A 17,119-nucleotide genomic window follows, 5' to 3' on the forward strand; every position below is an offset into this window, starting at 1 on the left:
AACATAGAGCAACTTTGCGTGGAACCTTCTGTAAACAGATTATTTTCAGAGCAGAGCTAAAGAACAACTGTTAAATATTTAATATCCAATTGGCATAAATAAAACTAGGGACAAATGCCTTTGTGTTTGCTAACAGGTAAACATCATCAGAGTTTAGATATGGTGTTAAAAGGAAAGAAAAGTCATTTCAAACAGCATAAATATTTGCGTTAGTGTTCCAGAGGCAAGTTCAACAGTGACAGACCATTTTATATGTAAAACAGAGGAGTATGGTTTCATGCTTACTGTGCGTAGCAAAAAGAAAAGTTGTAAATGCAATTTTCTATACTGGCTGCTTCCTGCTCACCTGATTTATCTTAAAAATGTCTCTTTCAGACTGTTACTTCATGCCAATGCAATATCCAAATATCACCGCAGATGACCAGAATGGATATGAGAGAAATATGTTTCAAAGTCACTTTCTGTTACAATTAGACTGCTTCCCTCGTTTCTCGAGATCTCAATGCGCTGCCTCAGAAGTGCTTCCACAACAAGGTTCCCGCAATATAGCGCCCTACGTTTCGACCAACTGCACCCCAACAGCGCCGTTTAAATACGGGCTTGTGACCGACAAGCTTTCACTGGGTTTATCAGAGTGAGGGGGCAACAGAGGCTTGCACATTATGGGATGGTAACCTTGGCCAGTAACAGTCCCTCATTAATCCCCTTTCTATTCAGCACGAGGCTGTTACACGGGTTTCCAAGGAAATATCCCCCTTCGGCAAAACATCTAACAATAGTGAGATTTCTATGTAAAGATGGGCAGACAATGTGTGGTCTTCCCAAGGATCACTGGAAATGAATAAGCGCCCATACACACAAAGCAAAGATACACACACACACACACACACACACACAAATAGGAAATTTACAGGCAAGAGGACCTATGCGCATGTTCAAATGAAATTGTTGTGGCCAAAGCTTATGCTTTTAGTGGGCCTGTGGGTCAAAAGCACATCCTCAGGGTATTGGAGCAGAGCTCTTACCAGACCAGGTCCCTCTAGAATAGCGACTCCCTCACCAGCAGCACAGCTTGTCTCACTCGGTGCTGTCCTGCTGCCTCACTGCTGAGATCATTCAGGGACTTGAGCCCAGATAGAAAGGGACGAAGCCTGTTATCTAAAGCGTCTGCCTTTGCTTTCCAAGGCGGGCGAGCAGGATATGAGATTTCAGCCCTTTGGTCTGTGAGGTGAGGCGAGGTGTGAGATCATTATCAGGCGCCGTTGCAGCGTGAAGACCTGATGGACATCAAAAGACTCGTAAGTGACAGTGCTTCTCCAGCAATGCTACGGCTAGGGCAGTGTACGACTGAAGCTTTGCAGAGGGCGTTTGGGGAAGGGAGCAGTTTGAAATGACTGATTTTAGGAAAGGAACTGCGCTCAAACTGCACCCTCGTTCCCTCTCGAGGCCCAGCCAGGCCCGATCAATCTTCCGGGGTTGTGCCCTAGCGTGGGGGATTGTTGTATCTCACGCCCCACCGCATTGTTGGGATCACTTTGGTACAGGGGATAGAGAGAGAGAAACAGAAAGAGAGAGAGAGAGAGAGAGAGAGAGAGAGAGAGAGAGAGAGAGAGAGAGAGGGAGAGAGAGAGAGAGAGAGAGAGAGAGAGAGAGAGAGAAAGCAGGCCTCCCTCCTGCTCAATATCACCTTCTCACTCCACTGGGCAGCAAAGATGAATACATGAATCACACACTCTGTCTGCAGTGGAGGATGTGTCAGCAAGTTCAGGCTGTGTAGAGGAAGAACCAAGGAACAGAGGAGCTAATTCCCATTAAATCTTTACTTTATCTATATTCACTGAGCATTTAGCCCTCATAAAGAGCAAAACACTTCCTGAAATGTATCGCTGTTTTTTTTTCAGTTAGCCTCAGTTGTATTTTTGTTTTTGCCTGTGAAGTACTAAAATAAGATTAGCTCTGTGTCTAAGCCAGTGGTTCTTAACCTTGTTGGAGGCACCGAACCCCACCAGTTTCATATGCTCATTCACCGAACCCTTCTTTAGTAAAAAATAAAATATGACTGCAGACTAGACTGAGGGGTGGACCTCTGCGGCGGAGGCTCCACCGAACCCCTGAGACCGACTCACCGAACCCCTAGGGTTCGACCGAACCCAGGTTAAGAACCACTGGTCTAAGCAAAGTGTTGTACTGTACATTGTGCTATACAGTAATATAGGTGATCACCTTAATCTTAATGTCATTTGGCTAGAACTGTACAAACTGAAACCTGATCCATTATAGCATTTCAGACACTATTGTTGAGGTAACACATTAACGTATTGATATAATATCATGAGGGAAATGTGGTAATGTGCTGTATCTGGCTCAGTTGTACAGTGACAGTCCTTTGGAACTGAATTTACAACCTTCTTGGTACAAGTACTGCTGAGGAACCATGTCAAGTCAAATAAAAATGCTAATGTTTCTGCTATGGGGAACGGCATGTGTACTGTAACGAGATTTAACACTGCCAAGGCTGTCTTGAATTTTTTTATTTAAAATGATCCAAATTAAAATATTATATTTGACAAAGGAGGGAATGAAACCAATGAACCAAAGCACGTTGTGCATGTCTAATGATTTCACTATTATTCATTTAATAAAGATATTAAGAATGATTTCATCTTTTTCTGTTTCCTCATCGAAACCAGCATCAGTATTGAAATGACATTGCAACCTAACCTCCTACAAGCTTGCTCCACCACAGTAACACTGAGTCTGTTCTTCAGTGCATCATTTCACAGAATAATGCTATTATCAACTGAAGATGGGATTAGAGGCTGGAAACTGCAATTAATTAATCTACTGTGACTCAAATACTCAGTATTACACAAAATACCAGGAGGCAGCCATTATCAGTAAAGGTGAAATGTGGAATCATTGAATATTATTATAATTTTACAAGTAAATGAGTGTGTGTGTGTGTGTGTGTGTGAGAGAGAGATAGAGAGAGAGAGAGAACGAGAAAGAGACAGAGAGAAAGAATATCTGTGTCCATGACAAGAATACAATCAGTTTCACTCGAACTAACATTATGTGCTCCGTGCAGTATGTATGTAGAGCCTACACAAACATACACGTGATCTTTCATAGTTCAGTCACTGACGTCATTACAACAAATGCCTCCCCCCTCTCCCCGACGTGACCCTGTGGCTGAGTATCCCAGGGCGTCGCCGGGGGGGGGGGCGGGGCGGGGGGGAACTTAAGGATGTCAGGATTCCTCGCGCTGACACTAAGGGATGCGCTTGCGTAATTGCCTTGTACCCGCGAGCCCGGGAGCTGGAGCGCTTAGTCCATGCCATTGAAAATCTCATTACGGGGATTATGTGTATAATTGACTGGGGCGAACGGCTGACTGAGTCGGTGGGGCCCCCGGAGATTAATGCGCCCGCGCCGGGCTCGCCTGCAAAGTCCTTGGACACAAACCACTGACTCAGACCTGCTGGTGGGACGCCCAGCGCACCGACCAACGCTGCCCTGCACCCGCAGAGCTGACACAGCTGGAGCGGGCTCCCCCGGAGAGGAGAGCAGAGGAGAGGAGATGAGGGGAGAGGAGAGGAGAGGAGGGGAGAGGAGGGGAGAGGAGAGGAAGAGGAGAGGAGAGGGGAGGAGAGGAGAGGAGAGAAGAGGGGAGGAGATGAGAGGAGAGGAGAGGAGAGGAGAGAAGAGGGGAGGGGAGGAAGAGGAGAGAAGAGGAGAGGGGAGGATAGGAGCGGAGCGGAGCAGAGAGGAGAGGAGTGAAGAGAAGAGGAGGGGAGGGGAGAGAAGTGGTGAGGAGGGGAGAGGAGAGGAGAGAAGAGGGGAGGAGATGAGAGGAGAGGAGAGGAGAGGAGAGATGAGGGGAGGAGATGAGAGGAGAGGAGGGGAGAGGAGAGGACGCACAGTCCTCCAGCCCTTCTCCTGTTCAGGCAGCGGCGAAAGCATTGCGGCAGAACCAACTTAGCTAGCCGGGCTGCCGACGGTAAAAAAAAGAGAAAAAGACTCCAGATGAGAACAGCTAATCAATTGACCTCAATTATGAGCCAAAGCTCTCGAAGGCAGAGGGAAGAAAAGCCATGGCGACGGAGAGGGAAGAAAGTGTTTTACGGTCCGTGCCGCCCCGCCCCCCCCCCCCCCCTCTCCCTTCCACTCCGGGGTCCTACTCCTTCCTGCAAAATCAATGACAGCCTGCAGTAATTAAATCCCTCCCTCCACACACATGCGTTAACGGGGAGACTTCACTGTCACAGCAGCCCGGTGATGGATGCTTCCCTGGCCGAGCTCTCTGAATCATGCGCGCCTTAGCTACAGAGCCGCGCTAGACATTATAATGGGAGGACGGTCTCCTGCCGTCCAGATGCCTACTTCGGAAAAAAGCTTATGAGCACGGTGTGATTTTTAGGAAACGGTCTACGAGGCTTGCAAGGCCTTGAACATTATTTTCCCTCTTCAAAGGCGTCTGTGCTGCTTCCCCAAGGGGGGACGCATCGGTCACATTTAACTTTACGAGCCTGTTACCCCCGTCCATTAATACTGTAACGACTGTGCTTGCCATTGCATGCAGAAGAGGATGATGTCACTGCGCTGAGCTCCAAAACGCCTATCTGTGACCTTGATGGGACTGAGACAGTCACAATGCATTCATGCGCCAAGGTCTGCCATGGGCTTATGACCTGCACAAGAACTCATATGCACAATGTTCTCTGTTTTTAAGCAATGGCAATATGTGGAGCCTTGGCCGACAGGCAAGCTTAATGCTCAGACCTGATACTTTACACAGTGTGCCAAGCAGCCCATTTCCATCCATTATCCATATCCGCTTATCCCGGTCAGGGTCACGGGGGGTGCTGGAGCCTATCCCAGCATGCAAGAGGACAGGAATACACCATGGACAGGCCGCCAGTATATCGCAGGGCACACACACCATTCACACACCATTCACTGACTCACACAGTCATACCTATGGGCAATTTAGAGTCTCCAATTAGCCTACATGCATGTCTTTAGACTGTGGGAGGAAACCGGAGTACCTGGAGGAGCAAATACCATGAGAGCTGACAGAACATCTCAATAAAAAATGAAAAAATATGACATTTGTATTTTCTATTAATACAGAATTTGCTGTTTGCATGCTGTCCACCGGCCAGCACGCCCACAGCATGCTGCACTCTCTCTCCTGTGTGAACATCACTTCAAAAGCTGAGCCTCTGACAGCTCTCCTTGTCAAGCCTGTGGATTCTGGGGAGCATGTGGGAGCCCACCCCGCGTAGGTCCCTGCTGAGAGGCAGCGTAAATCACACAGAGAGCGCGTTCTCTCACCCGCCGGGCTGCAGGGTCTGCTGGGAGGGTCACCCCGCTCTCTCTGCTGTGGCGAGCGGGACCATAAACATGATCCTGTATACAGTACGCTCCATGAGTGGGATGGGCAAGATGGCGAACACTATGGCGTACAGACACGGGCCGTTCATGAATTACAGGCTGCTCTAGTTTTACTTGGCAAGGAGCAACCCTAACTAGTATCGATCGAGGGGGATGTAAGCATGTGAGGTGACTAACATGCTTACGTCCTGTCACACATTTGGCTTTATTATAATTAGCAGTATGAATATCAATAATCATGTGGGTATTAATATTTTACCTGGTTTTATTCAGTCGTGTTTTATCATTTCGACTGTTTATTTAAGCAGCGTTATCACTAAGCGGATTTCTCTCGAGGCGCGGGAGGAAATGACATCGCTCAGGCTCGTCGGCCCACTCTCGGCGACGCGCTGTCATCCATGAAATATTCCCCGCGCGGGCGACATTAATCACCGGCCACCCGCGTCCCCGCCGTCTCCGGCCTCTCAGACAGACGCCGTCGCCGCGCGGGGCGGGGCAGAGCCTCGCCCCGGCTCCTTCGCCAGCTCCGCGATGCTTCACTAAGAGCCGCGTATGGTCCGATACACGACGTGTAGCTACGCGGCACCTGCCATCCTTTCTTATTAAGATCTCCTGTTCCTAGGGACACAGGCAGTGCCTGTGTGTCGTTTGAATTTATGCCCCAGTCATTTACTGGAGTGAAGACGACCGCACCTGAGGCAGCCAAATGCCTGTTAACAGTACGTTCCGTCTCCCAAACCTGAGCACACAGTGTGATTTAGCTCCACTCATTCCATTCCAGTCGGTCCATTAAGCCATTTCAGCCTGCACTGCTTTAATTTCACTGTTTCCACTGCACCGCGTGCACTCCGGATATTGAAGGTGCAGCACGCAGGGAGGAGGCTGTCTGGGCATTCTGTCTCCTCTCTCAATCCATCTACTTTTATTGTCAACTCAATATGGCTGAGTGCTCTATGAGAAATGCGATTTTTCAATGAAATTCAGAACAAGTGAGGTCTTTATGAACCCCAGAATGGGTCATCGCTGACTCACTGACTTGAGCCAATAACGGTGCTTTGTTATTGAGAGCAACGTATTCTGATTGGATCACAGGAGTCAGCGATTTGCAGCTGCACTGAGTGTGAGGTTCATCAAGACTCATGCTCCCACCAACCCCAATAAACCAATAAAAGAGTCCTGGGCACATCCAACCAAACACAGAGTTCTCATACAGTCTCACTAGCATTGCGACGGTGTGAAAGGATGCCGTCAGATGGCGCTCACCGTAATGGGGGATGATGGCCCAGGCCATCGCAGAGGCGTAGATGCCCCCGATCATCCAGAACATGCACAGCCAGCTCAGGTGTTCTCCCCTCTTCTCCCGTGCCAGCACCTCCGAGAAGAAGGAGAACACGATGGGCACCGCTCCTCCAATCCTGCAGGAGACCACAGAGAGGCAGTCAGCGGAGTGTACCATTCAAACAAGGGGGAGGGGTGACCAGAAAACATACCAACGTTTTAAACTGGGTGCCACTGATGTAATACTCACATGCCTTACTGACATGCTCTACTAATCGTTGACATGCTTTATATTGAGATTATAATGAGATTATATTATACTTCATTGTCACTGTCATAAAACTTCTCAGGAAATGAGAAAAATATGGTTTTATGACATCCCGACAGAATAACCTTTTGAATAACCTTCAAAAGTGTCAGAGCCTTGAAACACTGACATACCCAAAAGATGAAGCAAGCTTTAGATGTATGTGTCAGACTCAAAAATACTCATGTTACATTATACCACATTAATTCTTTTTTTTTTGTTTACATTTTCTGACTTGCAGTCCCCTTCAAAACTTTTTTATCAAATTTTTTATCACAGAAATGCAGTATATTCATTGGAAAATAGCCTTCCTATTGTCAGGAAAGCCATAGATATGATATTAACCATACATAAATAAATACATTAAATATGTTAAACCTGACATGCAGACCTCTTTTCATTATTTATACATTTTAGTAAAGATAAACCTGCAATGCATAATCATAAGAACCCTGATTTACATTCAAGGCTGAATTCAGCTTATTGGTCTCTCTATCTTAGTCTTCCACTTCAAAAAAGTTGACATTTAGCATAATGGGTCCTTCAAATCAAGGGGTTGACCCATTTGACCCAACTTCACAGAGCAAACAAATTTGATTAAAGGAAGTAGAGCAGTGCGACTCCAAGCTGGCCAAAAAAGGGGAGAAAAAAAGAAGAAAGCAGAGATAGTCTGGCTTGTATGGTAATTGTGCCAAGGAAACAGGAGACCAGCACTTCCCTCTGGCAGTTGGGCAAGTCTCACCAATTACACTTCAGCTCTCACAACTAATTTGTAAATGCTTTTCCTGGAAGGGGAGGAAGTATCTGGCCAGGCCTTATGCCCAACATCACTGCCCAATCTCACTAAAGCTCTTGTGGCTGAATGGAAGCGAATCCGCGCAACCATGTTTGACAATCTACCGGAAAGCCTTCCCAGAAGAGTGGAGGCTGTTACAGCAGCAAAGGGGGGTCCAAATATATATTAATGCCCATGGTTTTGGAATGAGATGTTCAACAAGTACATATGGGTGTGTCCACATACTCTTGTCCACATACTCTTGAAAATAGTAGTGTATTTTCAAGATACTCACTAAATAAAATACTTTTTTATTTAGTGAGTATCTTGATAACTCACTAAATAAAATGCCTTAAAAAATGTACTTCCTCTTTATGTGAGGTGCTGAAATAGATTCTGGCAGTGTAAGAAACAAGCAGTGCTCCCGGTATTGATCCAGCTGGTGCAATGCATTATCAGTCAAGGGGAGACTATTACCAAGAGAAAGAGAGGCTTTTGAAAGATGACATGATGAAGCTCCAGTGTACACGTGCATGGTTCCATATCCCTGGTATGTGAATCCTGTTGAACTGATTCTAGTATGAGATAGGAGAGCTCATTGTAAACTGCTTCCCTGAAGAAGATTTCTGTCAAGCATGATGAATGTTTCCAAGTACCAGCCTGCTTCTCTTATAGGATATTGCTCTGCTGTTTTTTTTATTCTAGTTTCAAAGTACTTCATCTTTCCGGTGTCACTGTTCTTGTAAAAATATTGCGGTATAAATAAAGCATGTTTTTAAATGTAAAAAAATACAATTGGGTGAGTGAGCTCTCCTATACAGCAAGAATTTCAGACAGTACATTAAGCAATCCAAGGGTCTTCATTGTGACTGTCTATCCAAGGGAGGAAACACTTTACATGATTTTGGGATCTCCAGTACACATACTGTCTTTCAATGTTGTACTATGATCAGCAATGTATTCCAGGATGTCCTCTTTCTAGGAAAATTATGAAGCATTGGAGCTGAGGCTGCTAGAGCACTGCCCTGGAGTACTCACATAGGGAACCAACAGTGATGTAATTTCAGAAACAAATTATTATACCATGATGACGAAAAAAGAAATCTTCTGTCACAGAAAACATTACAACCAACAACCAACTACTCTATAGCAAAAGTGGCAATAGGTTCTTAATAGTACACAGTAAATCCTTCCGATTTCTGAAACAAGTTCCTTATTAATATTCCCAAACATACTTCTGATTTGCCAAGAACTCTGCAGACATATATGTCTAGCTCACTGATCAGAAAGGCTGTACAGGAGTTTGAAATAACAGCAACACTCATTTGGATAACTCAAATCAAATGATTATGAGTCTGGACCAGGTTTCAAATATAACAGCCAACTCTTCCAACTTCAACCAATTCCTACCAACTTTGGTGACTCGGTGTTATAGCCTGTCAACTTAAAGAAACCATGAAATGTTGAGTAATATTTTTACCTACTGAACCACTACAGGTGGACAAACATTAAAGCACTCTTCACTTGGAACCAAAGCTAAAAACATAAGTCAAGTCTATATAGTTGGCAGATGCTGTTGGAACAAGTGATGCATGTTACAAAAATGTAAGGAGAAAAACAGATTCCATTACTCATGAAGTACTGTGATGCATTTGCTCTTCTGCACCATTTCTTTCCCACAGCAGATATGGACTAGGGCCAGACAACTAAAATAGTCTCTGTTGTGTTCCATCACATGGCAGTCCTTGCAGGACAGACTAATGTGCATTTGGGTCAACGTATGGAGCAAAAAAAGAAAGCAAGTTATCTCTTTAGAAAGTGAAATAGAATATTCCAGAAGGCTTTCGAGGGTTCTGTCCAGAGTCTTGTTGTATTAAGGGCAGACCTCGGTGGGGAAAGAGTTTATTGCAATCACAGGATCAGGTAGGATCCCATTCAAGCCCAGGGGCAGTACAGAATTATCACTGACAGTAAAATTATCATTGTTCTTTGAATGAAAGGCAAATAACAGCCATGGTATGTAATGTGATATTGTATAGTATATTCACTTTGATGTCATATGTGGATGAATCTTATTGGAAATTCCTATCTTATTACAATTCACTTTGGGCTAGAGGAAGATTGCTGAAAATGGTGTTTTAAAATGAAATCTGAACCACAGCAAATACAAAGCTAAGACAAAATGAACAAATCATTTCGCTTTTTTCTAAATATTTTGTATATCAAATTTACCACCTTACTTGGGCTTCCTTTACTTTTGGAATATGCAGGGTTTTTCCTAGCTCAAAATCTGGAAAAAGGTGGTATCTTAACCAATTCCTAGGTTGAATACATTCATATGCAGGTCTGCGTTGTTGCTATTTTCATGGAGCAGCCCAGTAGTTTTCTTGTTTGTCGTCATCACCTTGTCCCCAAGGTCCATTTGGGTTTATTATGCTACAGTGCCTCTCTGGAGTAGTGGCGCCATTGCATGCTCAGATGACGGTAATCCACTGTGTGCAACTCTTTTGAAACTGACGAAAATCTTTTCTAACATCGCTCTCATTCTTGTCAAAGTGGCACAAAAAACGATCAAGGCGGTCGTATTGGAATTCACTGTGCAGGAAAACTCTTTCGATTTTATTTTGGTGACGGAAACTTGACCTGCCAATAGGAGCTAAAGAAGACCTGCGGTTGTGAGGTACTACTCACCCAAACCCTGAGAGCATGCGGCAGAAAAGGAAGACACTGTAGCCCTGCACGAAGGAGGAGAGGAAGGCAAAGAATCCGTTGACAGACATGCAGACGAGGAGGGCTTGTCGACGGCCCACCTTGTCGGACAGACCCCCCCAGAAGAACGCCCCCACCATCATCCCCAGGTACACGATGCTGCCTGTGGACACACAAGAAAGGGGGGGGGGGGGCAGAAAGAAGAGTGAGCACAGACATGAAGCTGCCAACACATACGGGGTCAACAGAGCTGGTCACCGGTACGACCCTATTACAATACAATATGTCACAGGAGGCAGCAGGCTGTGTATAACAAAAATTGTCCCTGGTAAATGGACAGCCTGGTATGATAAATTCAAGCTGTAAAATATTCACAGCAGGCAGCTCATGTAACCTTGTGAACATCCTGTCCTAACTGTGTTCATCTGAATGAGGTCATTTGGTTTTATTTCATTTCCTTTTGTGACAAATTTCAAAATGACTGTTGGTTTAGTGAACTACTGTATTAGTATTACAAAGCAGCAAAATGATGTGACTAGTAAAACTTAAATAAATATAATCACCCAAAGGATACCATAAGCTACGCCTTAATAATTAGAAAAATGCTTTCATTTGGCTGGCCTTGATCACACAAACCCCTCCACCCCAACCCCCATAGAATTGGTAATGCTTCTCTGTGTTGATTGAATTAGGTAAGATGGTTGACATAAATATCCCAACCTCTTAAATGGAATGAGTGTCCCCAGTTTGACCGTAGACCAGAAGGTCACAAATTTAATCAGAGGAACCTGTTACGCTCCGTGCTGAAGAAACCATATCAGACAGTGTCCATAAATTCAATTAAGTACTTCTCTTTGGCTGATACCAATTTAGCATTTTCAACTCCTGCCTTATCTGCATCTCCATTTACTGCAAACAGAGTCACTGTGTGAGCTTCCCACCACCGACATTTCTGAGTTTCCTTGTGGCACTGTGCTCTCGTATAGCGTGTCCCGCTATGCTGTGTATGAGACAGAGAGGCAAGATTTCTCTAAATTATAGTATGGGCTCATGGGTACATGCATCCTCAACTTGCCAGTTTCAGGAACCATTCAGAATATGAATGAATTACAGCAGATTTAGCAACCAATCCATTCATACTTGTATTGTCTTTATGGGACCAACCGAAATTGAACACATCCTAATACATAAAAAGGTACCGATGGATTATACAGGTCTATATTTGATTGAAATATTTTTACATTTTTGTCTTTTTTATTTTAGTTTCAAGCCTTTTATTTTTGACATGTAAAATTGGTGTGGTTCAGAACTGAGAACATAACTGCTCTTATAGATAAATGCAAGCATGTCCCACAGCGATGGCCATTTTGTTACAGGCAATACGTTATGCAGTGCTGTACTGATGATAGTGACACCACTGCACAGCAGTCAACACAGCAGTTGTCCTGAATCCATTTCTTTCATTCATCCCTAATGCTGACATAATGACCGCAATTTAAATGATACATAATTTGTGTACAAAAAAATAAATAAAAATGGAAAATTAGCTGGGCGTGAAATAGAACATTCCGTCCCCCCCGTCACACACAAAACAACTTGCGCAAGCACTGAATGCTGAGCCTGCAGGAGCCATGGGTTTGTTTAGTTGATGATGCTGTGGTGATCGCTCTGTAATGGGAAAAAAAGCGTGATGACTGCATCATGCATCCATCCTAAACCAAGATATACGCTAAAAAAATGCAGATTTGTGTCTGAGGAAAACGGATTATTTGGCAACACAGCACCCCCCCCCCCCACCCCCACAAGTCCCCACTCCGGACTGCGGTGCTTTATTTCCCCACATCTCGATTGGAGAGATATCCTGAAGTTTGTTTCCTTATCGAGGGGTACAGCCGTGATGAGACAGCCAGCGGCTCTGCCGGTAATTCATTACTCCTGACAGCTGCGGGAGTGGGCACACATTATGCACACGCTCACGCTGCGCTGCTGAACCGCTCTCCCTGCTCAAAACCATCCTCTCATTCCAGCCATAGACCAAGGTTAACTCCAGAGAGTATGATTGGGTCTTCTACACGCACTGGACGAGCGCAGCAAGGATGAACATATTTACATCATGCATCATTGACTAAAAAATTTTGACTTGTCAGAAAGTCTCTTTAAATATTTTTTAATGATTTAGTCACATGCTGTGGCACCCTACTCAGTGCTTTACAGAGACGAGAACCCACCGCTGCCACTGACTGTTATGAAAGGTTGTTGCAGACAGGTATTTTCCTTGTGACGTGCTCTCCCATTTCAACACCAGGGAGAGACCCAAACACAATGATCTGTAGTGTTTCAAGGATGAGCCCTAAAATGCAGTTAAAATTGAAACACTTGACAGAATTATCCACAAGGTTAAATGATTATGCAATACTGTAAAGGCAAATGACCCAAACCAAAAAGTGTTGTTCCTATAACTCTTGGCTTGAGGCTTGATTTATTTTTAGAAGTCTAATGCTGACATCAATCAAATAATGCTAAACATGAGCTAACAATATCCTCCACTAAAATGTCTGGTTTTATTCAACAAGTACTATATATAGCAGCATAATAGCTAGAATAGCAAAAATGTATTTAATTGCAATTACAATTTTTTTATTTTTATGAATGGCAGTTCAATTGCTGTGACCAGCACTTCATTTATTTTATGACTTTAGTCCCGTCTTGTTTCCTCAATAGCAGGCGTTGCCAGATATTGAAACTCATTGGATTTCTAATCTACTGAGGTCAAGCTGGGTTCATGCGTATTCCCTGTGGGCTGTAGTGTGTATTGGAAGTCTTGACAATGTCAGGAGGAGCTGTATTCATAACAGCCAGACAACTAACACAAAGCTCAACACATTCAGCCTGTCTTGTCAGATCAAAATATAACAAAGTCACAGAGTGTCTGATGTTCATATTCCACAGCAACTAAGGATGATTCCACCTACATTTTTATCAGTCCATTACTCCCCTTTCATATTCCATGATAAAACAATCACTGCATCACATATGATTGACAGACAGACAGATGCACTATATGAACAAAAGTGTCTGCACACCCCTTGGTCTGGGGCTGTTTTTCATGGTTTTGACTCCATTTCAATGCCCATAATTTTGGATGAGATGTTGGATGTCAGGAGACCACATACTTTTGGCCATGTAGTGCAGACAGGCAGATATACTATAAGCTATTTGAAATTAATTATTGTATTATATTGTATTATACTGCATCACAACATTGCCTAAAAAAATGAGGGATTATTTCAGAAAACATGTGGAGGAGCCAAAAGCATTGGAAGTGCTGTGGTAATTAGTTCTGATATCTGGCTATGCTGTTCTGCTTTGTGCTCAGACAAAGAGAGCAAGACGACAGTCTGAAACATCTGACTAATTCTCCCTGTAATGAAACTCTCTGGGACTTCCCATAATCCCCTGCTCCCAGAGGTAAAACTCCCATTCACAGGCCTGCGCTGGAGCCGCAGTGCAAAATGTTTGCTAATAATGACATTTCATGCTCTGAGTAATTACATTTGGAATTCTGTGACCAAATTGGCTACGTTGTGCCAGGCGTGAATTTTACAGCACGACTAATCCGAGAGGAAATTAAATCCCACTTGAGAGAAAGGGAACTCCCTCTCAGCGCTGAAAGCAGGCAGACTGCGTGCTGAGGCATGCCCCACACTGCCGTTGTTATCTGTCAAGGTGTAAACAGCTCAACCTTTGGTGGATACCTTTCAGTCTTGGATTAAAAATAAAATTACATGTGATTAGATGCCTATTTATAGCTTTAGTATTTTTCTTCACCATATGCTTCTAGTTTTATGTTGTAGGCATTATCACATTATCTTTCTTGTTACCATTTCTGTGCAATTCAAAGTGTTTGTTTTTGTGCACAGTTTTTTTTTTTTTGTTGTTAATTTATTTTTGTTAAACAATAATATTTATAAGATGATGAGTGATGAGGAATATGAGTGATGAGTGATTAGGTTAAAAACCTGAAAGAAATATTAGGAAGACAATTTCCACTTCTGGGGAATATAACCACAAATTGAATCCAGTTTCTTGGATCTTAAAAGGCAACAAAATCAAAACAAGAAATACAGTGCATTCCAGTTAAGATTAAATTATCATTTTTTGTCTCCAGCTATATTATTGGGAATAATACTTATTGGTTGCAATTCGCAACAGGTATGTTATGACTAAAACATTAAATCTGCATTTAAAGAACATAAATGCAATGGAAATTTGCAATGGAGGAGATCAGAACTGCAAGCTGAGTTAACCCCTCACACAAAGAGTTACTTCGCTCAGAGTGGGTAGGGTAATTGGGGCGGGGGGCTAGTTTGGGTTTGCAAAATCCTACGTGCTCCACCACACAGCGCATGAAGACCTGGGACGACGTCTCTGCGTCGTCGTGCCCGGAGGTCAGAGGTGCCCAGGCTGGGGCCGCTCGACGGCGTGTGAGAGAGCAGGCCCTGGGCGTCCCGTCAGGGCGAGGGACGTGACGAGGGCCCCTGGTAATTACGGCAGAGGAGCCGCGAGCACAGCGTGAGCTCACAGTCTGATTACAGAGGAGGCCTCGGCCCACCGCGGCAGACGGGGGACTCATCAGCCGAAATGCCAGCCCACTTGATTGTGCGCTCGGTGCGATCGCCCTGTGAGGTGCTGTCAGACAAGCCCCCACACACATACTGTACACACACACACACACACACACACACACACACACATTGTACACACATGCATACACATACACACACACACACACATACTGTATACACACACACACTCACACACACGCAATCAGCTTGTAGCATATTACACATTTCAGTTCATGGCTTATTATATCACCTCATAACTGTCATTATAATTCATTCTGCTTGCTGTACAGCTCATTATATAAAATGCTGACCATTATAATGCATCTTGCTACAAAAAGGGGGAAAGGTGAAAAACAAAAACTTGTCATGTGCAGCTGTGCCCAGTGGCACTGCAACTGCAAGTGGAGGAGAGAAGCTGATTGGTTTTTTTTTGTTAGATTTTTCCCCCAAGCAGGACCCAAGGGGCAGATCGATGATCAGCAGTGACAGGACCAGCTCCAGAGAGGACCGGTGGGCCAAGCAGCACTGAGCAGGGCTGGCAGGGCTGGCAGGGCTGGCAGGGCTGGCAGGCAGCAGGAACACATCAGTAACGCATCACACTGACCAGCTGCTGACCGTCTTGTCTACCAGCCACACTGAGCTGGATTTTAACGGTGGCTAATGGATGTATCCGTGCCAGATTCTCACTTTTAGATGATGCTTCCACCATTTAGACTCAACCCTGGTCCAGGGTAGGGTTCATTTTCAACCAGGCAGCTGCAAGATTTGGCAGCACCGTGTGCCTTTAACACAGAGCTTGGTTAAACGGAATGGATGTAACCGTGTCCTCAATATACTTGAATCGGTCTGCCGTTGGAACATTTTTTAATTACACAGAACCACATACCACTTGAAAAGATCACTGCAAGGGTCTAGACTAGAGCTTATCAGCCCACCCCGAACCACCATTTTCATCCGTCTCTGGGACTGGCATCTCGCAAGGTCACAGCTTATCCCAATTTCTGTGGACCTAAAGAGCCTACAGTAGCCTCTCTGGACAAGGCACCATTCTATCGCAAGGCCATTCATCTCTTCCAAAAGCTGAGCGAGAGGCAGAAGGGCTTCTCTAGTTATCTGTGTCATGACCCAGCTGAGGGCTGAAGCACCAGCCCTCTGAGGTCCGGGCAGACACTCCGTGCCTACGAGGACCAGCGAGTTCTGCACATCTGAATACAGAGAGGAAGTCTGGGCGTGTGGGAGGGCAGGGAAAAGCAGGGAGAGAGATAAAAGGAGGGAGAAGGAAAGAGGAGAAAAGAAAGGGTGAGAAATACAGAAGGAAAGAGAGAAATGTGCAGAGGAAAAGCGTGAGGAGAGGGAAAGGCGGGAGAGGCCCTCCGTTTTTCGAGCTGTCGGATCCGCGGAGTGGTCCCCCGGAGAGCGGCGGCCATGCTCAGCCTGCATCGCGGAGCCCTTTTCTGATTTCACGCTTTGATGCGTTTCCTGAGAAGGGGGAAATTACATCAGGTGCCCGGGACGCAGCCTGTGTTTTATTCACTGTACTGTACCTTCTCCTGCTGTAAACCGCTCGGTCACCCCCCCAGCCCCCCCCCCCAGCCCCCGTGTAGAGGGCAGCTATTACTGCGGCAGAAATTTAATATTCCTCTCCTCCGCTCCGTCCACCGAGTTGGCATGTAATTAAATTTGTTAAATATTATGTCAGGCTTTGCTCGATTCGCCGTTCTCCACGCAAATAACCCTCCTCAGCAGAAAGGCGCTGGGGATCGGAGGCATTCTCTGCCATTCTTTTTCTTTACCGAACTGGTCTGGGGATCAGCAGTAAGGATGCCACCAAGGCCCTGTTTCGCGAAAGCCTCTGCGTAAAGAATAGCAGACAGACACAAAGAAAGGAGTGCCATTAAAATAAAATGACTGCTAATGGGCTTGGAAGCAGACTGCTCCAGGTAAATCTCAGTAGCGTTCTCTTGCGCCGAACGCCGTTGCGATGGGCCTGTGATGTCTGTAGTATTCGTGCTTCAGCCGCACTTTCGC

At 45.0% G+C, this 17,119-nt stretch overlaps 1 protein-coding gene across 4 annotated transcripts in view; it reads right to left on the reverse strand.

Annotated features, from left to right (window-relative positions):
* The window catches only part of LOC118212185 (synaptic vesicle glycoprotein 2C-like), a 49,273-nt gene that overhangs the window by 14,794 nt on the left and 17,360 nt on the right, over positions 1 to 17,119 (reverse strand). For all 4 annotated transcript variants that reach the window (XM_035389845.1, XM_035389844.1, XM_035389846.1 and 1 more), the window contains 2 exons: positions 10,449 to 10,629; positions 6,661 to 6,812 (listed from right to left, as the gene is read on the reverse strand). In XM_035389845.1, the coding sequence (XP_035245736.1) occupies positions 6,661 to 6,812; positions 10,449 to 10,629 (333 nt within the window). The remainder of the gene's footprint in view (positions 1 to 6,660; positions 6,813 to 10,448; positions 10,630 to 17,119) is intronic.

The sequence above is a fragment of the Anguilla anguilla genome, chromosome 14, assembly GCF_013347855.1.
Source record: "Anguilla anguilla isolate fAngAng1 chromosome 14, fAngAng1.pri, whole genome shotgun sequence".
In the NCBI taxonomy this organism is placed as follows: Eukaryota; Metazoa; Chordata; class Actinopteri; order Anguilliformes; family Anguillidae; genus Anguilla; species Anguilla anguilla.